This window comes from Aythya marila (assembly GCF_965140915.1).
Source record: "Aythya marila genome assembly, chromosome: 27".
NCBI lineage: Eukaryota > Metazoa > Chordata > Aves > Anseriformes > Anatidae > Aythya > Aythya marila.
In genome coordinates this window covers 4,035,413-4,063,213 of record NC_139068.1, presented here as the reverse complement: position 1 = coordinate 4,063,213, position 27,801 = coordinate 4,035,413, and the positions used below count along the sequence as shown (strand labels likewise).

Here is a 27,801-nt window from a genome sequence, read left to right as displayed (position 1 = left end):
TCATCACTTTTTTCTTTTTTACTGGATTTCCCTGAGCTGACCCAATTTACCCCTTCTGTTGCTATTGTTAACTTGTGATGCCTCATTCTCCTCACTGACTTGTCAGCTAGCTTATGCCAGCTAAATGAGCAATAATGAGCTGTAGATAAATAACTCCTATGACTTATGTTTTAGTTTCGCAGGGGTGTTTACAGCACACTCCTTCAGTCAGACAGGATTGACACCTTGATGGTGTCTCTAGATGCTCAGACCTAAATGCTGAGAATAGCTTGCTGCCTGTCGGTGTGAACGGCTATGTGCAGGATTTGGGTATCCTGTCTGAGAGCTAGGAATCCGGTCGGTTGGATCCCCCTGATAGCTTAGGGCAGTAATTGACTTTTGGCACTGCTTTACCTCCCTGCCGGTGTAGTACCTTATAATAGTACATCTCATGTTCCTGCTGACAGGACTCCAAGTCCCAGAGACACTGCAGTGAATCCTCAGCTCCACTGAGTGCCCAGTGCTCTCCATGACTGCTTTCCAAGCAGGAGATCTGGCTTCTGTGACCTTCCAAAGGAAACACCTGGGACTGTGGGCAGTCATAAAGGAATAAATCCCCAGTAGTCATGCCATAGAGGACTCTGTAATCTGCAAGGACAGCCACTCTGGAAAGCAGAGCACCAGGGATCTGAGTATAAAAGGTGTAGGTGGGCCTGTGGATCACTGGACGTGGATCTGCAGGGATAATATCCAGCACAAGGACTAAATCTTCGTATGCTATGGCAAGCTGCTTTTCATGCTTGTTGATTGCCATATGGTTGACTGGTTTCTGCAACTCTGGAGGTGGGATGCATGCTACATCCTGCCTGGAGTTCAGTGAGAAAACAAGGACTGTTCCAGACATGAGTCCAGTGAAGAGGAGCTGGGTTTGCTCAGCTATTTCCAGGCATCTCACTTGAGCAGAAATGTCCAGTGTGTCACACACTGCACCTGTAAAAGAGAAGGTAAATGGCAACAATTCTTACTCGAAATGCATGTGAATGTCTTCCCTCAGATAAGATTCAGGATGGCTCCTTTTTCTGTGAAATCACTTGCATATTATTCTTTTTTTTTTTCCTATATCATAATAATAAGGTATTCTAGACAAAAGTTTTGAAGAGATAACAAAGCTTTCCAGTCTGAACCCTATTTTCCTAAAAGCAGAAAGGAGCAGACTGTCCTTGTCATCTGCTCAGAAAGCAAACCACGCATTCACTGCCTCTGTGAGTTGTTTTTCTCTTCTACCCCGTATGCAAACTTAATTGTGTGAGATGCAGTTCACGTTCTGTGGCATCCCAGATGATGACTTTCTGTCTGTCCTCAGGTTGGGTTAAATAGACGTAGTTCCCTCTATGGGACACTGCAGTGCAGCCTGTGTCTGTGACACGTGCCAAGGTTTCCTGCTGCTGCTTGCAAACGAGGTTCCACACTCTGAAGTACATCACGCTGCAGGAATCAGAAACCAAAGTGCAGTCGTACAGGGCTAGGCGTGTTACTGGTGCTCCCATGCCATCCAGCATGTCCATCAGCAACCCTTGCTCTAATAAACTCCACACCTGGGAAAAGTTGGTGGGGGGGAGTAAGTGTCTGAGCCATTTCTTCCTAAATCTTATTAAAGAGGTGAAACAATACAGCTTAGCTAACTTGTACTGAAACAGAGGTGAAGTCAAAGAATAGCATCCAAGCTCTAACACTAGAAGGAAAATGTTGAACAGCTACGAATACAAAATGTTTCTAAAACAAATGTATGAAGCACCAGGAGCCATTCAGACCACTTGCTTTCTTTTGCTCTGAAAGATCTTTAATTAGATCCTGCACATTTTGGACTGTACTGCCTGTTTACCTCTTTCTTTGGCAAGTGATGGTGCTCCACATGTTGTGTATTCCATCTGGCTCCTGCTCACACACGGGTAATGAGGCAGCTTTTAGGAGTTGAAATCTAATGTTTTAGAAATGAAATGCACTGGTTTGAGGCTGGCCCTCGGAACTGGTAAAGTGCTTTTCAGTCAGTTGCAAAAATAAAAGGAAAACAGAAAGGCTCGAAGCAATAAAGATAAGGGTCAATGGTCATCCACTTTTTGGAAGTGTGGCAATACTAGCAGCACCTTCAGAACTGCAAATCCAACCCCCAGGCAGGTTGCTGGAGATCAAGATGAGCTCTTTATTGTGTCAGGGGTGTATTTTGTGAGCTGGATTTGTAAGAAATGCGTCTGATGGGGAAGCTGCCCAGCCTGCCTTCCTACCTGGATACATGCAGCCTGAGAACCAGTAACGATGATTCTGTTGCTAGCAGAGATAGCAGCTGTATGAACCACTCCTTTATGTTCCAAGTCTGCTGCTGGGAACCTGTGGAAGCCCTTTGCATCTGCGAGGTACGCTCTCACGCACTCTTCAAAGCCTAAAACAATAAAATATTAGTACTGATTTATTGAGCTGGGAAAATCTAGAATCTCCTTCAACACCACGTCCATATGTGCATGATTTAATCTCTATATTTCTTGAAAGGTAACCCCTAAGGGTAGCTTAGAAACCCTAAAAAAAGCAAAGCAAACCCTCCCAGGAAGCTTCTCAAGCAGACTGTTTCCATCAGAAGAGATCTGCAGAGAAATAAGGCAAAAGTTAGACATGAAGCTAGGATAGCTGAACTGTTTCTCTCCTGAAGGAAAGAGAATAGATTAGCAGTGAAATTTAATTTGGCCTCATGGTGCTGGGTAGACTGTGCAGCAGGATAGAGAGCGTTATACTTGTCCACTTAGGAACCAGGACATGGAAATCTGAAGAGGGTGCTCTATTCTGAATGGAGAAGGAAGGCCTGTTGGTTATCTGACCTGTTGCCTGGCTCAGCATGCTTCTGGAGAGTATATGGGAACTGTATTTCATTTCATTTCATTTCACGGTTGTGTGGTGGCAGTGTTTCTCCAGCACACCCTTCACCCTTCTAAGGGTGTTCTGCAGAACGTTACAGTTATGTTCGCTGCTTTCTGTCCAAGGAGTTCAGTATGATAAATGTGTGTGATGCAGCGATGCATCAGCAGATGCAGAGTGGTCATGCTCTTTTTTTGAGGAATATAAGCCTTATTAGAAACTGGTTTGCTTTTTCATGAAGCAAATCTGGGCCAGGGTGGGGAGCAGAACCCAAACTGGCAATAGTGGAAATTCACAGTCCTATCGCTGGTGACTGAGAAGTGGACAGAGAGAAGGGCCAGATCACCTTCCTTTGGCAGCCTGGGGATTGAATGAAATGTGAAAATATGTCATCCAGAACAGCTTGTGGTGATAAATCCAGATATCAACACAACAGAGTGAAATTGTGAATCTATCATTCAGGATCTTCCACAGAATTACTATTACTTAGAATTCAGATCCATGAAATGTTGTAAAAAAAACGAACAGATTGATGGGTACCATAGAGAGAGATTCCCTGCTAAATCCCACTATCATCTTCCCTTGCTTCTGAAGCAGAACGCTGGAAATTGGTGTTTCTTCCTGTAGCCCTGAAAGCTGATGTTTGGATCTCAGCTCGCCGGTGTTGCTGTTCCACAGGCTCAGCACTCCTCCTTCAGACACAGTCATAATCACCTGCCTCAGGCTGTGTACTGCAGAACACATCCATGCACCCGACACCTCTGCAGAGATCTGGAAGATGAGTTCTGCTGTCTCCAGGTGCCAAACATTGACCTAGGTGGCAAAAGAGAGAGATGTAGCAAGGACCAAGGTAGATTTTCTGTCTATAACCTTCATGACTGTGTCTGTAACTTCTATAGTTCTTGTTCTTTCAGCAGACTTTAAGCTAAAGAATGGCCCTACCTTTGTGTCTGAGGAAGAATATACAATCCTGTGCCTCTCATCCACATGAAGGTGATGTGAGGGCTGCTCTTCAATAGTAGCTTGGATAACAAACTTTACTCTGCCAGAAATCAAATTCCAGATGCACAGACTGTGATCCATGGCAGCTGAGACAGCACAGGTTCCTTTTCCAAACACTTTCACACACCTCACCTCAGCTATAAAACAAGAGGGGAGGATTAACAAACCAAGGGCTTCCCAGTGCTTTCAGCAATTGGCAGAATGCTGGCAGCTAGGAGGCGATGGCCGAGTTGTCAGAGCTCTTTTTCAGACATGAAAGAAGCTCTCCAACCATAGAAAATGGAGAATGCTCACCAGAGTGCCCAGGGAGGGCGTGCAGCATCTCAATAACTTCCATATTCCAGACAAGCTTTGAGCCATCCTGGGAACCTGCCACCAGCAGCCGGCAATCAGAACTAAGTGCCATCACTGTGATGCCTGCCGAGAGACACAAAGAGGAAAGTCTGCTTCTGAAACCGTAGACAAAAAAGAGACAATTTGAGATTGTTAATATGTTGTGCTTCCCCAACTGCCTGCCCCAACTGGAAACCCCCTATACTGCCTGAACCCCGCAGTCTGTGCCAAGAGGGAGATTAGGTTCCCTCAGACATATCTAGGTCAGTGTGTGCTTTTGTTGTCCTGGCGACAAAATGACCCACTTTCTCTATTCTCATTTGTCAAAGCAATTGCAAGTGGGAATGGTGCGTGACTGAGGACGGAGGCAAACGGACCTTTATCCTGCCTTTGTGTGAGCTCACGGGGAAAACTGTATTTCCATGGAAATATGTTCTTTCCTTGTTGCTCTATTTGTTTATGACATTACTTGGATCCCATTCATAACAGATGGATGATTAGATGTATTCTTGGGCTATAGCCATCCCCAGGACTAATCTTACCTTTGAGGAATCCGGTGAGCGTTGTGTCCAGGGGCCCAGCAGGTGGCTGGAGAAATCCACACGATGGAATGAGAACAGGATGGGGACAGGCACTGAACCAGCTCAGACACTGCTGGCACAGCTTCCCAATTACCTCTGGGTAAGAAGGCACAAAAAAAAAGAAGCCTGGCCAACACCTCTGTGTGTATTATACTCAATCCTAAGAGGGCAGAGAAGAAAAGCATTTTAAAACAAGACTGTGGTGGGCTTGAGAGCTACCATAGTTGCTTTTTATGTGATGTACAGTTTGTTCAGCATTAACTGAAATGGCAATTTGCTCAACTTCCTCAGATTTGGAACAGTACCAGAGAACCAGAATGGCTGAGGGGCTACCTAGGAGTAACCAGAACGGTGGGTTTCAGACGTGGCTTGTGGATTAACCTCTTTGCTTCTACAACTTGAGTGCTAGGTGCTAAATCATAGTATGCCAGGACTTTCACTGTTTTAAGTTTTCTTGTTAGTAGGAAATGTGTTTCATGAGTCCAAATTTTTCTTGCTACAATCTAAGACAGACTACCTTTCTGCAGTTATGATAAGGTATTCCTTCCTTCCTTGCTGCAAAGGCCTTTTGCATGCATGAAATGACATGACAATGTTTGCAAAATGACTGCAGGTCTCCTTGGTTGGAGATAATTTTTAAAAATGTATATATACGTCAATCTTCATTGTAATTGAAAACACTGAATAATTTAATTTACCATTATTTCTACTGTCTTTTGATTTTAGACCCTGTCCTGCATGTCCTGAGACACAGAGCCCTGATCCAGAGCTTACAGGTATGGGAATGCCTACAGATATCCCTTACCTTCCTGTCAGCATTCAAAGTCCTGCTAAGATATGGCAATATAAGGGGTTTCTTCGTTCCCCAGCTCCAAGTCCCCTTGAAAAAATCTGCCAGGAGAAAATGTCGCTTGATTTGGTCATGTTTTGAGAGATAACGGTTCTGCGCCATTTCAACAAATTGCCTAGGAAGGAAAAAAAAAAATAACAGAGGTACTGGAACAGGGAGGTAGAGGTCTTTTTTTTTCTGTGATCTTTAGCACTGATAGAGCTTGATAGCAGTGAGAGGAGTGTAGGAAGGGTTCTCAAAAGCCCACAGTGGGAACATCCCAAAATCCGAGATTTGGCGTCTCATTCTTTGCCCTCTAAGAGTACCTGTGTGCAAAGCCAAGCAGGACAAACTCTTCCATTCTGCCAGGCACTCTCCCAAGTCCCTACACAGCTGTGCCCAGTGGAGAGGGGGAAAATGCAGGATAGCTTTACTTGAGGGAAGGTGGCAGTGATAAATCTCTGTGAGAACTTCATCATCAAGGGATAAAATGTCCTTCAGCTCCATGTCTGACAGCCCATTTCTGCAAGTAAAGTGTGATATATGAAAGGAAATTTTTTATCCTCCTCACTACTGTCTACACTGGTATCTATAGTGGGAGACTGAGTGCTGAATTCAGGTGAGGGTTTCTCTGGCAGTTCAGAAGAACTGGCTGCCCCAAATCTCACTATCTTACATGGCTGTCTCATCTGAGAGCTTATACCTCGGGTAAGCAACGGAGATTGATTTCCTTTTCCAAGTAATCCCAGAACATCCCCTTCGAGACAATATTTTAGGTAGGCTGCCAGGTATGAGAGGAATGTTATGCTTGCTAAATATACGTATAAACACACTCACAGGCCAGTACTGAGAGCTTTGACTGTTTTGGGCTGTGCTTAGCCAGAGATTACCGATGACCAGTCAGGAAATTTGACTGGTCATCTTAATTCTGCAGCTGGGCAGAGCCCCCTGACAGCTGCAGAATTAAGGCCTCAAACTCCTTCTCCGCGATGAGCCGAGGCACAGTCTGGTGCTCATAGCAGCCCCCCAGGGGTCCCTGCGATGAGCAGAAAAGGTCTGGTGTTGAGGCAGTGCCTTGGCAGTGACAGCTGGGATGTGGACTGGCTGCTCGCCTGCCTGAGCACCTGGGGTAGCGAGGGAGGGCTGCTCAGGAAACCACAGCACCCTGGGGGCTTCCACAGCCTGCCCCATGGCTGGGGAGAAGGGGCTTTGGGGCAGCTGCTCCTCAGGCCTTTATGATGTGTGAGGGAAAGCAAGGGGGTGAGGTGGTGGTTGCACAGAGCAGAGCCGATATGGGGACTCCGGCCAGCAGGGCTGTAAGATTGGTTTTGGGGTGAAGGAGAACTAAGGGAACAGGGCTGAGCCTGGGGACTTCTGATTAAAACTGAAGGCTGGGCTGGGGAAGAGGGAGAACCTGAAAAGGGTCAGCATCCAGTATCCATGCAGTCTGCAAACAGCTGGGACGAGCTCAGAGCTCAGACCCACTGTCTAATCCTTGAGCAGTACCCTTCTGGCTTGTATGGAGGAGAGAGGGCGTAGCTGAACCTTGTGGCTCCCCTGAGTGTGTAGGAACACACTGAGAACTTGTCTGAGGAGGAGTTGGACTCCATAATCCTTGTGGGTCTCTTTCAACTTGGGATATCCTAGGGGGATGCTGCCTGAGTGCCTGCTGGTGCGATGTGCGTGCTCAGCACAGTGCTGCCAGCAGAGGGGTGAGCTGCAGGAGCTCAGGGATGGTGAGCTCAGGGTGCTGTGGCGCTGTGGTGAGGTGCTCCTGGCTCTGCCTTGGAGACTCTCTGTTGCCAGCCTCCGGTGGAGTGGCTCAGGGGAAAACAGGCACAACTTGCACAAATACTTAATTGCTTATTTATTTACTCGTGGCTTTGATTATGCTCCCTGGGACTGCACATTCTCTGCATTTATTCTCTTTGTTCGACAAACCTTTCTAAAGCCTTTCTCCTCCCTTTCTAAAACCAAAACAACCTGAGGAAGCGATCAAGCACTCCTGCGGGTGTCTCAGCCTCCTGTCCTGCTCTGCAGGGCTTCAAGTTCCAAGTGTGGGCTTGGGGCTGTCACCAAGGTGCTCCGGGGATGGTGCAGTGGGCTGCTGCTGTGTGGAGCTTTCGGTGGGTAGGAGGAGCGATCAGAGGGATGTTAGTTTCTCTCCTTTTGGTGGGGCAGAAGCATGGAGCAGATAGCAGCTTGCAGTGTGACACCCCGCCTCTGTCCTTGCTGGTTGCTATGGCATTTTCATTTCTGGTTCTTTGCCTGGGGAATTTGTGTTCATTCCTTAGTTACTGAGAAAACCCCCTCAATATTGAGCTATTGGGCAGGAAGCAAGCTCAGAGCAAGAACTGGTATTATCCTTCTTGCCTTATGTGTATCTCTATCTTACATCTGCCACACACAATCTGTTATCTTCAGCTCTGAAGAAACCATGTTTTCAGGGCTGGACCACATGTGTGTGCCTGTCTAGGCTTCTCTTATCTTTTAGGATTTACCTTGGTTAATGACATCTCAGCCCCATCAGCTATCTGATTTGTGGAACTCCTCAGGCAAGCCTAATTTTGGGCAAAACCATCTTACCTGCCCACTTTGCAAGTTCTCGATGCAAGCAGCCTGCCCTGTAAGGCTCACTTTAGCCATAGGGATGGAGCATGCGCCGTAGTGCTGGTACTTACAATGAAGGTGGGGCGAGCTGATAGTTTCTGACAGGCTTCAATTTCCTCCAGAGAGAGTTCTGTATTTCTGTAGTCACTGTCTACAAGCTCAGAAATACCCCATCTCAAGTCTATTACCTACACACACACACACACACAAAACAAAACAAAACAAAACAAAACAAAACAAAAAAATATGGAACTCTACAAGAGATGCTGAGACATTCAATATCTCTCAGTGGGGATTTCTCCTGTGAAAGACTTAGGGATCTGGATGATGGATGACCAGTTAAGAAACTTAGTTTTGCAGGACAAGGAACCTCAGGACTGTGGGTTATTTGTTGCAGTATTTGAAGCCTATGTTCTGTCATGGAAGATAACGATCCCCAACATTTCCATAGCTCCTTTTGTACTAGAATTAGTATAATTAGGACTAATTCAGCTATCCCTGAAGTATATCCAGTGGAATTTATACATTCCATTTATTTTTTTTTTTCAAAAGGAATCTAGAAACAAAAGGATGATATCAGCCCTCAGGTCCAGGTGATTGAAGATGGTTAGCCACCTAACTTCACTGAAACCCATACAGCTCAAGCATCCAAACATACTTAAAACAAAAGATTTAAGAAACTGATACAGCAGTATTTGACTCCTAGGAAGTTTCTAAGGGAATGGAAAATCTATTAATATTTCATTTTTTCTCTCCATCCCACATATTTTCGATGGCCTTTGCACAGGACAGATAGGAGAAAAGTGATTTACCTCAAACATGAAGCCATGCTTCTGACAGAAAGCCTGCGCTCCTGGATATGCTTTCTCCAGTAGGGTCTCTCTTTCTGTAGCCATGTCTGCATGCAAGGATTTGTGCAACACAGCAGAAGTTAGGAGTTTGGTTTTTACTTTACTTACTTGTCATGTTAGACCTTACAGCAAAAATGCAGCTTGTGTTGCTATCATCTCATCTGGGTAGAGTTTCATATAGATGACATTTCTGGTTAAGTCTCGTAAGACTGCAGTTTCCATGTGTCTGCGGGCTTGTGCCCATGTTACTATGTGAATGCTCATATGTGCTTGCTACTCGTATACCATTACAAGTGTGTTTTCAAGGTTATATTCAGTCCTACTGACTTGTCACGGTGTTTCTGTTTGCTAATATGAAAACTCTGGAACTGGAAAATTTTGGATTGCATAGTGCAAAACACAATACAGCAGCACTGATTCAGAAAGAACGTATTCCTTGCAATTTATTTCTCCATCCTATTTTAAGACCTCTCAGCCCCACTGTTGGTCATCTCAGCAGTGACAAATAGCCACAATAAAAGGCAATTCTATCCACAAGGAGTCTTTTCATAGAGTCAGGTCTGTGAAATGTTTATGGCCACTTCCCCTGCTGTGCTTTTTGCAAGAGATTATCTCTTTCTAGAAAAATCTGTGTGACACCTTTAAGTGAGGCATTCAGTGAATTAAATCAAACAACAAACTAGAAAAAAAATATAAATTAAGAAGAGAAAGCAAATAGAAGGACAGGTAAGCACATACATGCACACAAACACAAGCATGAGTGCTCACTTCCAGGCTCACATGCATGCGCCTTCCTCTTTTCACTGTTACACAAGTCTTACATTCAAGGTTAATTTTCATGCCTGCAAAATGAAAAGACAAAGGGAACATAAAGCACATTTTTCTCCTTACATATGCGTTATCATGCAAGATTACAGTTTCTTCAGAACTGGAATATTCTCTCCCTGAAGCTATGTAAACATTCTCGGCACTACGTGATCATGCGATAAAGCAGTACGAGAGGGAATGCTAAAATTAGGATGGGGAATGGCTGTGTCTGCAGCTTTCCTTGGGACTGTTCTAAGTGAAAAGTGATCACTAATGAAGTCTGTGCCAGTGTCAGATGAAGAAGAGGCTCCCTTGGGTTAGGAATTATGTTGTCTGCACTGCTGTCCAACAGGAATCAAGCTCTGTCAGCATAATACCCATAGATTAATTAATTAGCTCTCACCAAGCCTGTATTAATTATGGGAAATCCTTGTGTTGCTTTGCACTCCAGACCCCCTCAATTCCAAACTTTACAGGGAGAGAGTGAGTTTAATTTATGTCCCTGTCTTTTGATGAGACTCCAATCACATGTCACATCTTCATCCCCAAAATTCCTGAAAATCCACTAATTTCAGATTGCCTGCGGTTTTCACACATTCCCTCCAGAAACTACAGCTGTAACCACTTGTGTAAATTCTGACTGTCTGCTCAGGCTGGAAACACCCCGCTGTCCAAACAGCATATTCATCATGTTACCCTCTACTGGAGAAGATGCTGCAGTATTTTCATTCTTTGGAAGACACTTTTTGTGGAATTGGAAGCTTTTCTAAATCCATGTTTTCTTATTCAAAAAAATGAAGACAGAGTAAATGGTTTTCAGAAGAGGGGGGAAACTGAATTTTGTAATTCCTGAGAATCTGAGTCATTGCTACCCACTGCCAGTTACCACTTTAGGAGCTCGGTCTGGTAACTGTGTCCCAGCAGGCAGAGGAAGTGGGAAATATTTGGATATTGTCCAAGAAGGGAAGTTCTTCATAAATATTTCTTGCTGTTACAGTGGTGGCTGGGAATCACACGTGTGTTAGCCAAGCTTGCAGGAAAGCCTGCAAATGCTGCATTGCTCTAGGTTGAATTTGCCTTCGGTGCAAATGCTGATAGTTCTGAACTAGTGCAGAATTCTGCCATCTCTGACATGTTCTAAGTGCAAATTGGGTGTGACAGAATAAAGCCGTAGATAAAGTGCAGCATCTTCACTTTCAAATGAAGCTACAAGCTTACGGCTTCACTTCTAAGCACAGCAGGGTCACCACGGTGTAACACTTTGCAGACTCACACAGAGTGCCTGATGCGTTCAGCAGCTTCAGGACTTTTCAGCTTATTTACCTGAAAAATCTGAGCTGATGAAGACTCGGACCAGGCTGGAAGGCTGGACAGGAAGAGGAAACATCTTCCCACGGAGGAGATCCCGGTGTATATCTGGGCTGAAGCTCATGCTGCTCTCTGGATCTCCTCAGCAGAAACTGCTCTTTAAAAAGATGACTAACAGCAGTGAACACCAGCAGTAGTGCCTCTCTCCAGAAAGCTGGCTTGTTCTTTCTTTCAGGAAAGCCTGGAAAAATGTCAGCTACAAACCAGTAATGGTTGAAAATCTGCACTGAGATGCGGGGAAGCTGCATGGCATTCGGAGAGGACAGCATCCCTATAGCAACCAGCGTCTGTCACTTGGGCAGAATCCCCAGGGCCTCTCGCTAAGGCACCAAATGTGCTCCCTACCAGGTGCTGTACACCTGAGGTTCCTTTGTTTGCTGCCCTGGACTATTCTAGAAATACTTGACTCTGTATTTTAGCATCAGGTAAACACACCACTACTAGTCTCAGTTATGGTTTGGGCACTCTCAGCTATTTGGAGGAGGTTTCTTAATACTCATGAGCTTGCCTACTCCCTGTCACTTCTGTCAAATTGTGTGAGAGGGAGTTTACTACCAGGCCTCAGTTTAAATTGTGCACAATAAATATTTGCCACCACATGACTACGTTTGGAGTAGGGTACCATCCCCAGAAGACCAGCACGTGAGAAAAGATAAAAAGCAACATTTAATAATTTATGAAAAACAGCAAGGAGGGTAGAGAAAAGAGAAGAGAGAGAAGAAAAAAAGACTTCCCAAGGAATACTACAGCTCACGGTAGAAATCCAGCAACAGAAGCTGTTTGGCTGTTGCTCCAAGGTGTGGGTTACGTGCAGAATGCGTTGTGGACACCATCCCTGCCCCACCTGCCAGTTCCCCCCTACCAGCTTGCCCTCTGGGGGTGTGTGTGTGCTGCAGTGCTCACCCAGGTGCCGTTGGCGACAGGAAACTGCAGCTGCTGGTGGAGAGCAGGTTGTGGGGTCTCAGAAATGCAAAGTCTTTGTCCCAGTGTCCTTGGAATGCACAGGGAAGGAAGAAGGCAACTGGTAGAAACATCTCAGCATGGCCCTGACAGAATAGGTATCTCTGCCTCGTTTTCACAGAGTGCTTTTCAATGCCTTTCTTTCCTGATTGTCTGTTTCTGATACTGATAGTGCATTGCTATTTCAGTTTGTTTCTATATATGTTTATTTCTTTATTTGTTTAATATAGCTTTTCCCATAAGAAACTCTGCTTTCTCTCTGTGGGAACAGACCAGTCAAGCAGATTCACTTGCTCGGAGCTGCTTTCTGCTTTCCCATTTTCTCACAGGAGACCATAATCTATTGTTTCTGTGGCTTTTTGCCTTTTCCATGAAAATGAACTGAGCATGTCAGAGAAAACCAGTATCAGCCAGAGCAGCTGCTGTCTTCCTCTTTTTTCTCTCACAAAATAAGATTTAGGAGGCTGGTGTCTATCCCCGTCTGTATCCTCTCTGTATCCCTCTGGCATACAGAGGAATAATTAAAGAAAAATTAGTAATCTGTATTTATGCAATGGGATCCTTTTGCACACAATACTTGGCTAGATGACTATGAAGATTAATCAAGTAAGAAGAGATTAACTGACATCCTAATTATCATAAATCAAACGGGGAGGGAGATGAAGCCTCTTACCCCAAGAAACTGAAATTACAAAGGGCCTACATTGGGGCTTAGCCTACATTAGTTGAATCTAATCTAAGACAACATTAGGGCTCTAACATCGTGCATTTTTTGATTGTTCTTCATGCCACTGTGATCAAAAATGGCAGTGTAACAGAGGAAAGTGTCAGCTCCATTGAGGCTGCTGAAAGTATACCATGCTGGAGAGGAGGAATCGCAGGACAGCAGACACAGTCTGGAGGGTGAGGACAATTAGAGGCATCCAGGCAAACCAAAACATGGAAGATATCGATGAGAAGAGATGTAATAACCCCTTTTGTTCAAAACAGAATGCTTGAGCCTTGGGATGCATCTCAGCAACACTCTGGGATGTGCTGTATGCATCTCACGCTGCAGATACTTGTCACTATTATTGATGACACCAATTCTTGTCACCAACAAATCCACTGATTCAAGCAGTTGGTTACAGTTGGACCTAAAGTCCCCAGCTAGCAGATCTTTTTTTTTGCAAAGTCAAGATCTGCCAGCACTATGGAGAAGGGTTGAGGACTGAGATAATTGGAAAAGAAGCAGCTTGCTTTCTGCAGGAATGCAGCACATTACTTTCTGGTGAGCAGGGTGTTTCTGTAATTAGCAAATCAAAACCAAACAAAGTCAACCAACCAAATCTTTTCCAGGGCCATTCTGGATTTCCTCAGGCTATAAAAATGTTTAAGCCTCTAAACATATCAGACCTGTTTTCCTGCATTCCACATCTACAGCTTACTTGTACCCTAAAGGTAAGATGAAATCACTATCTCATACTGATTCTTCCTAAAAGATTACATTTGCAAGCTCTCTAAAGAAATTCTTCCCTAAATTCTCTTCTGGAGCATAAAGGAAACAGATAAGCATTGGGATAGAAGATAGCATAAATGGTACTTTTTCAGGGAAAATGTGTGAAAAATGCAAATGCTAGTGCAAGTGTAAAAGAGAGGCCAGACTCAAAGATGTTGATGAATGTTGCTCTTCGCACTGTCACAGCGATACACTTCCCTTCTTTGTCACAAATGTCATCACAGAGGTGAAGTGAGGAGCAACTGTGAGTCAGTGGCAGCGTGGGCTCTGCCATGGCAGGGAACTTGTTTTCTCACCGTCTGTCTGTTCTGTGAGCCGTCATCCCCCACAGCTCGCTCAGAGACTGCTGCCTTTACAGACCACATGAGGACAGGATTAAATTCTTAGCTGGGAGGTAATTTTGTGGGTGTTCATCCAGCGAGGACCATGCTATTGGTATCTGATGAAACCCAAGCCCCTTTAATTGGCCTTTCCTTACAGTGGATGGACATACGACGAACCAGGTCTCCTTGCAGCCAGTAGTAAGAGCATCCTAGAGGCCAATATCAACCCTCTGTGTGCAGAGCAATGGTCTCAGCTTTGCTATCCACAGCATATTTCCCCCGTTGCTAGTAGTTTGCCTTGTCAGTGTCCTGTCCTCCTAGCAGAGATGGGAGGTCATGCTAAATCCAAACCATCTTTGCGAGCTTTCTAGAAAATCTTTTATCTATTTATATTCTGATTTCTTGTTATTTTGGTAAAGAATTAAAATATCTTGATAAGAGAAAAATCCTTGCTGCAGCAAAAAGCTACGCATCTAAGGTCATAGGAAATGCCGTGTTATACCAGCCTGACCTTCCACACAATCCTTTTTCTTTTGTCTTACGATAGCTAAAGTTAGGTCCTTTAAAGCAGTCAGCTATACCTAAGGGCCCAAATAAAGATTTGCTACTGTGAAGTGCATAACGCTGTATTTTTTAAGGCTTCTGTGTGTTATTTGGTCTGATGTTCACAGCACTGATCTAGCGTTTTACAAATTTAAAGCACCATACAGCCATGAACTAGGCTGCAGGAAGAAGCAGCAGGCACTTCGCAGCTCATCACTTGCATGTTAGTAAAACCCTGTGTTAAAAGTGTTAAAAGGCACAGCTTGTCTATGGCTCAGGAGATGGCCAAGGTAACATCCACCTTTATTGTCTGGGCCTCTTCTCCTAGCTGTATTATATAATTTGGTTACTCTTTGAACAAATTATGAACGAGTGTACATACTGTTGATAGTAATAAAAGGAAAAGAGAAGACCAAAACCACAGGTTGCTCGAGCCTGAGGCTCTGTTGGCTTTGCCCTTTCTCACGCAAGCTTGTTATTATAGAAATTCTCTTCTTTTGGTCTCCCATTTTTTTTACTTCAGTTCGCATACTGTGAGGAATAATTTATGTTTTCTGCAAATTTATCCTATATTTTGTTGTTTTTCTACAAGCATAGAGGAATGGTAGAGCTTTCCCTATCCGTAACGCTAATCTGCAACAATGAAAGCTGTAGACACTGGTTCTGGCTCTCTATGTAAGAGGGAAACCTGTCAGTCAACAAGAAATGCTGACAGCAGCAATTGAAACACTTTGCTTTTTCCATCAGGCAACCAGGGCCTCTTTGAGGATTAAGCCTATTGCTAAATTTAGCTACATCTCACTATAGAGTTAGCATCAGGAGTTATCAGATCAGAACTTCTTTGGAAGCAATGACGTCTGTCCCGTGGAAGTCTAAGCCCTGGCATGCGTCTCTCATACCCTGTGCTGCAGCAGTTTGGAGCTGGGAACATTCTGCACAGCCGGCACAGCATGGGACCCCTTAGACGTGGCAGGATTTTTCAAAGCACTTGCAGCACATACACTCATCTGCCTGCTCTTGTTTATTGTTCTGTCTGGGTCCTGAGCGAAATCTGTTCCTGAGAAATGGAAGTCATGGGAGAGAGGAATGGTTAAACCACATGAAAACTTTTAATGCTTTTTTCCTGGAGGTTTTGTTTGTTTTAAATATGCATACAGTTTGCACTGACCCTTTTTTCTATTGGTTGGGTCAGGCAGAGACTTTAAATCCCACATTCCAATGCAACTTAAGTTCTCAACTGCTCTGATAAGAAGTATTAATAAACTTTTAAAAGAGTTAGATCTGGGGAGAAATAAAAAAAAAAAAAAAGTGGAACCAATCCAAAAAATAAATAGCCTTTTGCTGGTCCTCATTTAGTCAGCCAAGTAGTGAGTTCTCTTCCCTCCAAACTACATGCCAGAGCCTTAAGGAGGAAGCGTATGTACAGCTAAATAAGAGATTTAGCTCAGAAGTGTATTCCCTGAAGTGTAGAAGCCCCGCAGAACCCTGTGCCCCTACAGCAGTGGTTAAAATACACTACTTTTGAAATAAATGTCTTTGCTAGCTAGGATGAAGGAGGCTTGTCTGGAATTGTACCAAAGGTCACCAGCGCTGAGCCATGGAAATTCAAGAAAGGTTCCGTATCTTGCTATGAAAGACTTCCCTAAGTGAAAGTTGTGACCTCAAAGTTGTCTTCTTGATAATCACATTCCAGATGAGGAATTTTAAAGGTGTACAGAGCTTTAATTTTAACCTATCTCAGAATACTTCTCCTACCTGTTCTTGGTTAGCAGCTGATTTCACTCAATCCAAAATATTTCGAAGAGCAAGGGCTCTGGCTCTTAGAAAGCAGCAGCTGTTAACAGTACCACACTAAATGAACACATCCATTCAAAGCATTTTGATTTTTTCATTTGTTTCAAACAGAAATACTGAAACTCATATAGATACACTAGAATTGTGTTTGTGTGGTTGTGCACACGTGTATACATACCTGTCCCAAGTGAATGTCCCCCTCCATCTTTTAGTCACAAAAGAAAAGATGGAATCAATTGGTATAAGCACCAGGGGGACTAAGTTGGAAGTTAGTTTCTTTATGTCCCTGCCTGAAATCTCAGAAAATCTGCTTGGACATAACACTACAAACACAACAAAGGCAGTGGATCTTTCACCATATTGTTTCCCTTTATAATATACTCAGACATACTTGTAGGACATACATGAGTCAAGTTAGAATCACTGTCATTGGGCCAAGGAGACTTTAACGCGATCAAGGAATGTGTGGCTTCCAAGACTGGCGACAGTAAAAGAAACACACATTAGTTCCTCATGTGCCATTGGACAGAGTCACTTGATAATTTTTATTTTGTTAAGGGCTTTTATAAAGCAAAATCCCCCTTGATTCAAACACCTCATAAAACATTATTTATAGTCTTTTGCATGCTAGTGATACATCAGGTTTCAGTAGATCAGTAATTGCAAAATTGAACGGTTGTCAGGTAGAAGATGTTTTCTACTGGAGGGAAACCCACAAGTTAAGGCACTTTCTGAACCCAAGCCCACAAATAATTTGACCTCTTTTACTGGCTTTCATCTGGTTTTATACAAGAATCTTTTTTTGTTATTTTTTTTTTTTTTTTAAATTAACCATCAGTTTCAATTTGGGAAATAGGGACAAAAAAAAAAAAAAAAAAACCTTTTCTTAAATCCTTCAATTTATATTCTCAGTTGCAAAATGACAGCAGCAATCCTTACTGCTGGGAATGGTGACACACTGCTTAACTAAAAGCCCAATTCTAAACCCCCAAGCATGCCTTTTCCATTGCAGTGATCCCAGCCATTGGTGATAAAAAACAAAACAAAACAAACAAACAAACAAAAAACTCCGAATGAGTTACAGTCTTTAGGGCACAATGCTTAAGATGACACTTCTGAAAACAAAATCAGTTACAAGAACAGCTTAAAACTAGCCTAAAAGCCAGTATTCACTAAGCAGAACATGAACAAACTGACAGACTCCTCCCTGAGCCATGCAAGGCATCTCATATTCTTCCTCACTCATTGGGCATGAGCTGCTTTCACAGATGACCAGGCCAAAAGGGACCTATAAAGAATAATCAATTTCTTCAGCTGGTGTAGTTTTAATCAGCTGGTGTGAAATCCACTTCTTCAGCCCTTATATCTTACTTTAAGACTATAAGAAGTGCTCCTTCCTGCATACAGTAAGTGTTCAGGCTGTCCCCTAGCACACCAAAATCACCGCTTCAAGCACAGCGTAGGACCATACTTAGAAGTATCCAATTCTCCTGTATAAAGATGCAAAGCTTTAAAAAAGACGATTTCAGGTCCATTCATTAGGTACCCCGACAATTATAAATAAATAGTAATAAATACCTATTTACACTCACACACCCTTCTTATATCCCACAGCATTACAAAACAAACCAGAACCATGCTTCTTCCCCAGGTAAATACAGTCAGGTTGGAGGTGGGACACACAATTATTAACAGTGCAGCACTACACAACAGTTGAGGATAGTAACAGTACCAATACATAGCACTTAAGAGCATTTTACAGCTTCAAAGGTCTTGCAAAGACTTAGTTAAGACAGTGAAAATGTTACATCCATTGAGAATCGAAGAGAGCTTGGATGAGAAAAAAAATGTAGTTTCACAGCATAGAATTTGGCCAGGACACCAGACTTGATGCCCTTATTGCATATAAAATGTCACATTAATTGGAGATATGGCAGATGTGGGAGCTAGGAAAAATTAGATCAGGCTCATGAGAGACCATTTAATTTCCTTGAGCATGAAATCCAATTTCCACATTGATTGTGTCTAAACAGTTTGTTGTTTTGGTAGACATCAAAGAGGTCAATGAAAACTCACAGGAACGGAAGAGTTGCAGGAACACAAACCATTACCTCCATTCATAAATACACACAGTGAAAGATTTCACATCAATTGAAAATGCTGCATCAATCGCATGACAATTTAGGAACTGACACCCACTTATCATCCTGGCACAAATCTACAAATCCCTGAAAATATGATCAGAATAGAGACAGACAAAGAAGCAAGCAGCAACACAGAGAGCTCAAATGAAATTCAGGGACCTGCCTGGCAGTGTCCTGGCTTCCACCTCTCCTCTGAAGTCTAAGACAACTGGAGGATAAAGGAGGCCACAGGTGGCTTTGAGACACAGCTCTGGAAGAATTTTCTTGGCCTATTTCCTGTTTGGTTGTTGTTGTGTTTTTTTATTCAGCTTTTTTTGCTTTCCGTTTCCTTGTGCCTTCATTTAGCTCCTCTTTTGACTTCACAGGAGGAGGCGGTGGATGGGAAACCTCATGGGAGGCCCCGTGCTGATCATGACTGGTGTGTCCGCTAGAAACTGAGCCAAAGAAAACTGGGCAGATGAAGCCTTCCACTGGAGCAAAAGGTGAGGCATGAGAGTGAGTCGCCGTCATGAAAACCTGCCACACAACAATGGATACCTGGAGTTAAAAACCTCATACAGCAGCTACAAAAGGCTAACTAGTAAGGAGCAATCAACTTATCCCAGATCTTATAAGAGGCCCTATTGATACATAACTTGAGGCTTTATCACAAGGATCTTATAGCACACTACCTATATGATGGAGAATTTAGCTTACAGTTTCCTGAGCAGATCTTTCCTGGTACGTACAGCCAATGCCTTCAATAGTGGCTTAGTAAGGTTACCAAAGCTAGATGCAAAGAACTAGTCCTAGTATCTCACTAACAGAAACTGGTGAGTGCTTTCTAACTGCACTGGGGAGTACCTCATTTCATCACTAACTTTCCTGAAAATAACTTTCAGTTCTTCACTTCATTATGAAGTTAATCAAGCAAACATTCTGCATGGGCAAGCAAAAGATGGGCACCTACAAGGAAATTCTAGAAAGTTAGGAGCAGAACCCACCAAACAAGACATAAACCAGCATTCCCAAGTCAATGTTTCAGTTTAAACTGGTGAACACCCCCAGCTTAATTCTGTACCCTTTCTCTGGTTTTGTAGAATTGTTAGTAGCAAATCTACTGTCAACTTACCTTGCAAACTATCATGAACATGGTGAAAAAGAAGATGAGGTTAGCTTCAGAAACAGGGAGCCAGTGAGTTTGTTGCAGAGTGAAAAGGACTGTGCCATACAGACTAGCTTTTGTAGGGCTAGAAGAGAAATAAAGAACTTGTCTAGAAGGTTTGTGTACTTTGCATCTGGTCCTGAAGGGCTCTTTAAATTCCATTTTCAGTCTGACAGAAAACGTACAGGATAGCTACTTACAAGGACATATGAAGAATTTCATTTGTTTCTGGCTTCCAGACCCCACGCAGCAGTTGCTCGAAGTTAGACATCAAGGCAACACCAGAACCTGTGAAACAGTAAAAGCAAACAGATAGAACTTCCACACATCAGAAGAGAGCTCTGCTGACTCCTCTAGATGTCCCAGGGGAACAAAAGTTTCATGACTTTCTTCCCTAACTTGAAAGAAGGTACCCTAAAACAATGGAGCAGGAGAAGCGTTACTAGCTTAGAAGTTGGAGTAGATGATCTTAGAGATCCTTTCCAACCTGAAAATCACAATTCTATTAAATGCTTTCTGGATTCCATGAATTGTTTCCTGATGGGAAAAGGGCATTTGCCTCTGTTCTGTTTACTGATGCACAAGCACTTACTACAAATACAAAACTAAAGGAAAACCGACTAGACCATTTCAACACTGAAAGAATCCCCCTGCAAAGATGCAGACAAGGCCAGAGACAGTAGAACACAGGAGAGAGAATAAAGAATTCCTCAGCTCTGCACCCATTAGTGACTCCTAATTCTTCATGCCTCCATTAAAGTTAGATGATGACTCAGTTGACAACCATTCTGCAAGTATGAATAAATGTGTGTTCCATGGAATGTGATTAACTGGAGCCAGCTGACTAACCAGCCTGCTGGTCAGCACTGAGTGATGTGGTGACCTTAAGCTTCACTCTCAGACTCTCCCCATCCCTCCCCACAAGGCTGGGTGCACCCCTGCTGCTTTAGAGTATCCCAGGCGTCACCTTTGACCCATCCAGTAGCCATCATAATGAACCACCCGTGGTGGTATTGGTGATGAGCATGGTGGACCCCGGCTGCAATTTTGCGAACTCTGACCACTTCCTTCATCGCCACAAAGATGAGCTTCACAGGCAGAAAGCTAACACACTTGTAGAAGAGGTTCATGGGACAGAAGAATATCAAGTACCTGGAACAAAAATGCAAGGAGTTTAAGGACCCATTTGTTCGTCTTGACCTGGGATGTATAGAGAGGATAAGGAATACTGTGGTGTTAGCCTGAATTATGTCAGAAAGAAAGAAATGCTGGTTCTGTCATGCAAAAGCACACATAACCCCTACACACTGAGGAAATTAAACTTGGAATAACTGTGGTTAATTTGTGCACACTTCACTAATACAGAGAAGATGACGCCCCCAAATCTTCACTGTGTGCCGCTCTCCTGCTATATGTGGTATCAGAGCAGTGCCTGCTGCTTTTGTGGTTTGGCCACGGTCCAGCTGTGGCAGCTATGAATAGAAGTGTCCAGCAGTGTGATTGGCCCCCACCCGTATTATCATTAGACAGCTGGTCAGAGAAACTGGAAACTAGATCTAGAAATACAAAAGACTCACAGACTACTTCATACCACCTTCACTTTCCCTAGTTCATCCAAACACGATAATACACGTGTCACACAAACAGAATACCTCCCTTCTCATACAAGGTTTTTGTGCACAGCCAGCAGTGTCTTATGCTTGGTAAGGGAGATGAAGCACAGTGGACTCACCAGATTGCTGTGGCCAGGATGACACTGGAGTTATTACTGAAGTAATGAATAGGTGCTTCTCCAAGTAACAGATCAGCAAGTATGTAACTTCCAAAGCAGTGGAGCATAGCACAAAGCCAGGAGGCAAAAGGGCTCTTACGAGACATCTCCACGGCTCCTGTGAAGCAAATTCTAAATGAGAAGATGAATTCAACAAACAGGCAGAAACTTAAAGACCTTCTAAGACACTTGCCTTGCACGTTCTCCAACAACAACAAAAAGTCAAAGAAAAGTGCTTGTAAAACAAAATGAAAAAAAAAAAAAGCGTATTCTGTGAAGCCTGAGCAGATCTGTACCGGATAGAGTCAAGATATGATACACGTGATCACAGCTTGCAGGCCCCCCATAAGGTTTCATATCAACGGACTCATTAGAAGTTTATGAATTGGCTAAGAGTTTATCTCCTACATTTGCTCCTACTTACTGCAATCAGAAAGAACATTTTTTCCCCTTGAAATCAATGTATTTTTACAGTCTAAAAATAAAATGCATACTAGTACCATTCTCTCCATTGCTTCAACCTAGGTGCCCTCTAGAATTCATGAACAATCTGTTTCAGCTCTTTCATTCATAAGATAACCTGTAAAAATAGAACAGTCATTCTTAATCTTTATTTGAAAGAAGGGGATTTGAGGATTCTTCACTGCTCCTGTGCTACTTCACAAATGCCCTCTAAGTTCAGAAAAGACAACTAGATATTAAAACAGTGTTACTCTTTGGTAATACATTATGGTCTCCTCCCACAACGTCCTGTCGTGGGGTAGGAATTTTTTTGTTTGCCTTTTTTTTGATTCCCCTAGCCATTTTCATCCACTGCTGTGATTCTTCAAGGAAGTTTCTCAAGAACATAAATTCTGTAATATTCTTTCATCGCCTTAAACTGATTCCTGAGTCTTTTATGTAGTGTTTCAGATACCTAACTAACAGTGGCCCACCTTACATAGCAGTAAGTGAATCAGCGTATGCTAGAACTATGACTACTCAGACTCTTCCATCCCCAAAGACATCTGAACCAGCTGGAGAGACAGTGGAAGCGAGACAGCTGCAACAGCCACGATATGGAGCTGGTTCTGTAGGAACCCAAAGTTTAGCTTGAGGCTTCAAATTAATGACACTTATTTCTCTTTGGCTCCATTAAGCCATGCTGTTCCCACAGAGGAAACAGGACATTAGTGTCCTAAACCCGCTCTTCAGTACAGGAGCTGTGTGGGATGAGGCAGGGTAGGAATCTAGTGAAAAATACACCCCAGCCATATGCAGTCCAAGTGGATTACCAGGCTCTTAGAGGTATTTTCATGAGAGTTGCCTGTTAACTGTCCCGTTCAGGACTTAATGCTGGAAGACAGCTGTAAGTGATCAGGCCTCGAAAAGCCAGCACTTCTGTTTACATGGAGTTTAAATAGAACAGCATGTCGCTTGTACAGCGTGCAAATCCGACAACGGGAGGACTTAAAAAACTATACCAAAACAGCTTTTTTTTCCTCAGTCATCAGGTGATTACACTTAAACTGTTCACAACAGAGCAGGAGGGGTGCATGCAGTATCTAGAACACAGCAGAGAAGGCAGCATTTGGAAAAAAAACAAGGCGCAGTCAGACCGCAACGGCGGAGAAAGCGAAAGCTGAGATGCAAATCTATCGATCTTTACAAGATAGGCCCAAGGGAACAAACACAGCAAGGTCATTTAGGGTGCTGAGAACAGCTTACGGCTTGGACTAGAAGATGGAAAAAAACAAGCTTTAACTTACAGCCTTTTTGCGTATAAACAGGAGGGGAGCACAGACACAAAAATAGAGAAGTAACCGGACAGAAATGCAATGCTAAGTCCAGGGACAGCAGCTCAGGGACTGGGTTTAGACCCCTAACGTGGTCGGAACCCAACAGGGACTGGGATTAGACCCTTAATGTGGTCGGAACCCAACAGGGACTGGGTTTAGATCCTTAATTAACGTGGTCAGAACCCAACACTGACTGGGTTTAGACCCTTAACGTGGTCGGTCCCCACCTTAACTACACCACGAGATGGCTTTGAGGGAGCCCCTTCCCTCTGCCCCCACAGCGGTGCCGGGACCCGAGGCTCTGCCTCAGCCCGCAGCCGGGGGCCGCCGCTCACCCCCCCCCCCCACCGCTGACAGAGGGGCCGTGACCGGGCAGCCCCCGGCTCCCCCCCGCTTTCCCCGCCCGCACCGACCTGGCTCGTACTTGAGGTAGAGCACGGAGACGATGAAGTAAGCCGCATCGAAGAGCGGAAAAACGGGCAGGGCGGCGAAGGCGGCCGCCAGCTCCCCGAGCTGCAGAGCTCCCGCTAGATCCATAGCAGCAACCACCGCTCTCCGCCACCTCCACCGCCACCGCCGGGCCCGTTCTCCACCTCCTCCCGGCCGCCCCGCCTCGAGGGCCGGGTCCGGGGCGCGGCTTCGCCTCTAACGGAGCTCGGCGGCGAGAGGAGGAGGCGGCGGCGGAGGCCGGTCTCGAACCCGGGTCCTCAGCGCGGACCCCGCTCCTCAGCGGGCGGCGGGGGCGCGCGCGCGGAGCCTCCGCTCCCGGTGCCTCAGGGGCGGCGGGGAGGGAACGGGGACAGCGGGGAGGGAACGGGGAAGGCGCACGCGCTGCCTCTCCCTTGCCGTGCCCCTGCCCTTTCCGTTTCCGCCACCGTTTCCGCCGCCATGATCGGGGATCTGCTGCTCTGCGGGTAACGGGGGGCCGGGCCCGGGGTGGCGCCGGGGTAACGGGAGGTGTGAGGGGGGGTCCGGCCGCGCCTGACGCGCTCTCTCCGTCTCTCCTCAGGACGCTGCTGGTGAACGCCGGCGCCGTGCTCAACTTCAGGCTGTGAGTAGAGGGGTCGTGGTGGTGGTGGGGGGAGGCGTCGTTCCCCATTTTTTTGTCGTTTTGGGGGCTGTCGTGGCTCTGCCGGCCCGGCTCCGGGCCTTCCCCGGGTGCGATGAGCGCTCGGTAACGGCCGCCTCGCTTGTCCCGCAGGAGGAAGAGAGACACGGAGGGCTTCGGCGAGGAGTCCCGGGAGCCGACAACCGGTAACGGACGGGACCCGCTGCCGGTGCTGCGCCGGCACCCGCGGGTCGCCTCTGCTCAGAGCCGCGGGCACGGGGCCGGAACGGGCGCTTTCTGTAGCAATTTCTCGATCAAAGAACGTTTTGAGGCACCAGAAGTACAAGTTTAGCCCCCACACCCATAATTTTGAGTGTCAGTTCTTTTCTGGCTGGAATAAGTGATTTACAGCTAGCTAAAATTTGCAACTGAAAATTTGGCTCCGTGACACCTACGTGAAGGAGTGACAGTTGTCGATTTTGACCTCAAACTGGTGACTTGAGAAGAAATATAAAAACATACTTCTCCTTTTTTTCTGTTTTCTTTTCTTCTTATTTTCCTTTTGAAGTGTAGGTGCCTGTGGTGCAGAGATAACACTGCCTGCAACCTGATTTCCATCTGCATGACACGCACACACCTTGCTCCTTTGTAGCTCTGCTGAAGGAGACAGAAGGCTGCAAACTGTGACAGCAGGCTGTCCTTCCCGTTTTAAAAGTGACACCTTTTTATCATGTATTGTTTATTTTACTAGCCACTCACAGTAGGGATGTACCAAACGTAGCATGGAACATACCTAAAATTTTAATTTTGGTTATTTTCACCTTTTTGTATTTTTATGTTTCTTCTGTTTTTCAAGTAGTGTTGAAAATGTGACTTGCCAATGTATGAGGTATTTTTCACATCGAAGTTTGTTTTCCTCTTGATTTTTAGGTGATAATATCAGAGAGTTCTTGCTGAGTCTTAGGTATTTTCGAATCTTCATTGCCTTGTGGAATGTCTTCATGATGTTCTGTATGATTGTGTAAGTAGATATGTGCAGCATCTTGCCACTTATTTATTGGAAGTCAGATACTTCTGTTTTTTTCTTGTGTTTTTTTTTATGATCTGTCTCCAGCTCTCTCCCACTCTCTTGTTCCATAATTACATCTCATTTCCCTCATCTCCTTTGATCTTCAAAAAGGTGTTGGCTGATCTCATATGTTTTTTGCTTATATAGACACCGTTAGTGCATGAAAACCTTCTCTCTGCAGTGTGCAAGTCCTTCAGCCTTAGATATGACATCATTTGATTCAGCATTTCAGTGTTATTGTAGTGATGTTGTTCGTTTGGGGGTGAGGTGAAACTACCACATAATAGAATGGAATCAGCCTTGAGAGTAGTCTCTGGAAACTTCAGGTTTTAGTTGTGATAGAAAGGCTAGCAGAATACCTGCTTGCTTTTCATTTGCAAAGCTGTACGCTCTGATGTAGAGCGATACTGATCACCAGACGAGCGCTGGTGTTTCAAGCTGGAATGGCATTGGCATGACTGTTAGGCTGTACCTGGTTCTCATCTACTTCTTTTTCTGTTGCATCCACTAGGTTATTTGGATCTTGAAAGTCATCCACAAATATGGCTGTTAACTTGGAAGAGACTTTTGGCTGGAAACGTAACTTTTCTATAAAGTAAAAGATGATAACGCTTTCAAAATGCAGCCCTGGGACTGTGGCCTGCTCTTCGGTACAAGCTACTAACACATTCAAGGGACAGGACACGTTCATCCTCCTCAGCCAGTCATGTAATAATGTGGCGTATGCTGGTTCGCTTGCTCCGGGGAGTGAGCCTTTAGGCCCCTGAACCAAAATCTTCAAAGTATTTCAACCTCATTGAAATAAAGAGAACTTTAAAGTGGTTAGCTAGGCTTAGAGTGCGGCGCCTAGTATGCAGGGTAGAATTGCGGCACAACTGAAGACCACAACCGTAAAACTCTGCATTGTTGGTCACTCCAGGCTCTTGATGTGTCTGCTAATGTCACCATTGTCTAGGTCACTTGGAAGTCACACTTCTTGATTGTCGTTTTTGTAAAGTAGAGGGAAGTATTCCTGTAACTTTGAAAAAACTTTTCATTTTTTTCCTCAGTATTCCATTTTTCTTTGGAGAAACAGAAAAGGATTATTTAAAAAAAAAAAAAAAAAGGATTCTCACTTTCTCACATTTTTCCTAACAAAACGCTTTTCAAATTAAAATTTCAAAGATTTTTTTTTTTTCCTAAGCAATATGGAAGGGATTTTGAATAGATAAATAGCAAAACTAATTCTATAAGCCAATCCTACAGTTTTGGAATCAGTTTGGATTTGGTTGAATAAAGATGTTCTATTTAAGAGTAAAAATAAATTTGATGTTGTGTTCATTCTGGTACAGGAAAAATTAATTCGCTATTGGTGGTTTTTTTTTTTTTGTTGTTGTTGTTTTTGAGAAATTTTAACTAGTCTTGTTAATGCATCTAACTTTTTGTGGTATTTTTTATGTTAAATTAGCCTTCTTCATCCCTAACGGTCCCTCACCAGAATAAAGAGAGCGTGGTGCTGGTTATCTTTTAAAAAACAAACTGCAAATTCTTATTGGCATCTACTCAGCCACATTTTTTTTAAGCTGTATGACTTGAGGAGGAGGTAGACCTTGTATAAATGGTTTTAACACCTGGGTTTCAACAAATACCTTGAATTTTATCTGGGTGCAGTCAGGTAGTCAGACACAAGTGTTGTGCACTTAAAGCAATTCACTCCAGGGAGGCTCTTTTGTACGACCTGAAGCCTTTGAGCTTTCTTCTGAGGAGGGGTAGTTTAAGGGAAGATGCCTTGCAGTAATGAATGTAGAAGAATGTATGGATAAAAGGATCCTGCAAGCACGGTTTGAACTGCAGAGATTTAAGATCCTAGGTTAAATTGAACCCTCTTCCAGGTCTTGTGTGTGATTTCAGTGGTTTTCATTTTAACCTTTTTCTATTTTTTTAAAATGAGCAAAAAGAGTAGCATGCTACCTTGCCTTGGCGTTTTATGTAATTTTTGGAAACATTTTCTCCCAAATACTCATTAATCCGAGTCTTCCTCAGTGAAATGCAGACGAGTGGGGGTGCGGGAGATTTAATTGCTATTGTGCATAAGCCGCTAGAGGGCCCCTGCAGTCAGCAGAGCAGCATCCAGGGCTCATTTTCAGACTGGGTTTTAATTCTTACTCCGAAAAATGGTTGATCCTGTGCAGAGATGACCTGCTTTCCAAGCGACATGTGGTGAATATGGGAAATGGAAGATGACCAAGCTGTACTGGTAAGGAATATGGACAGTTTTATAGCTCTAACTAGGTAATATGGATTAACAGCATGCTGCTGCCTCACAATTTCAATTTTTCTAGAGAATAAAAGTTTTAAAGTTGTCATTCAGCTCCTATGCACGTGCTTTAAAAAGAACTAATTGGTTTTAAGCTGCTCTTAATATGCTTTGGGACATCTAAATGCTGGGCTGATTGCTTATTCTGTGTGATAGAGGATGGCTTTCA

General features: G+C 44.1%; 2 protein-coding genes across 5 annotated transcripts; one reads left to right on the top strand and one right to left on the bottom strand.

Annotated features, from left to right (window-relative positions):
- Nucleotides 1-16,908: 16,908 nt before the first annotated feature.
- TMEM38A (transmembrane protein 38A) lies at nt 16,909-23,781 on the bottom strand. 3 transcript variants are annotated; one of them, XM_082780318.1, is made up of 7 exons: nt 23,633-23,766; nt 21,942-22,021; nt 21,403-21,559; nt 20,638-20,822; nt 19,871-19,958; nt 19,638-19,755; nt 16,909-19,042 (listed from the first exon to the last, which is right to left on the bottom strand). In XM_082780318.1, the coding sequence occupies exons 3-7, from the start codon at nt 21,546-21,548 to the stop codon at nt 18,827-18,829; spliced, it is 753 nt and encodes a 250-aa protein (XP_082636444.1). In that variant the 5' UTR covers nt 21,549-21,559; nt 21,942-22,021; nt 23,633-23,766; the 3' UTR covers nt 16,909-18,826. The 3 variants fall into 3 exon arrangements, with proteins under 3 accessions (XP_082636444.1, XP_082636443.1, XP_082636442.1); XM_082780317.1 differs by lacking the exon at nt 21,942-22,021 and having other exon boundaries at nt 23,644-23,781; XM_082780316.1 differs by lacking the exon at nt 21,942-22,021 and having other exon boundaries at nt 23,633-23,768.
- A 177-nt stretch (nt 23,782-23,958) lies between these two features.
- Nucleotides 23,959-26,446, top strand: SMIM7 (small integral membrane protein 7; the record flags this gene model as incomplete). Of its 2 annotated transcripts, XM_082780319.1 has the most annotated exons (5): nt 23,959-24,133; nt 24,229-24,270; nt 24,421-24,473; nt 25,198-25,288; nt 25,848-26,446. In XM_082780319.1, the coding sequence occupies exons 1-5, from the start codon at nt 24,108-24,110 to the stop codon at nt 25,861-25,863; spliced, it is 228 nt and encodes a 75-aa protein (XP_082636445.1). In that variant the 5' UTR covers nt 23,959-24,107. The 2 variants fall into 2 exon arrangements, with proteins under 2 accessions (XP_082636445.1, XP_082636446.1); XM_082780320.1 differs by lacking the exon at nt 25,848-26,446 and having other exon boundaries at nt 24,048-24,133; nt 25,198-25,292.
- Nucleotides 26,447-27,801: the final 1,355 nt, after the last annotated feature.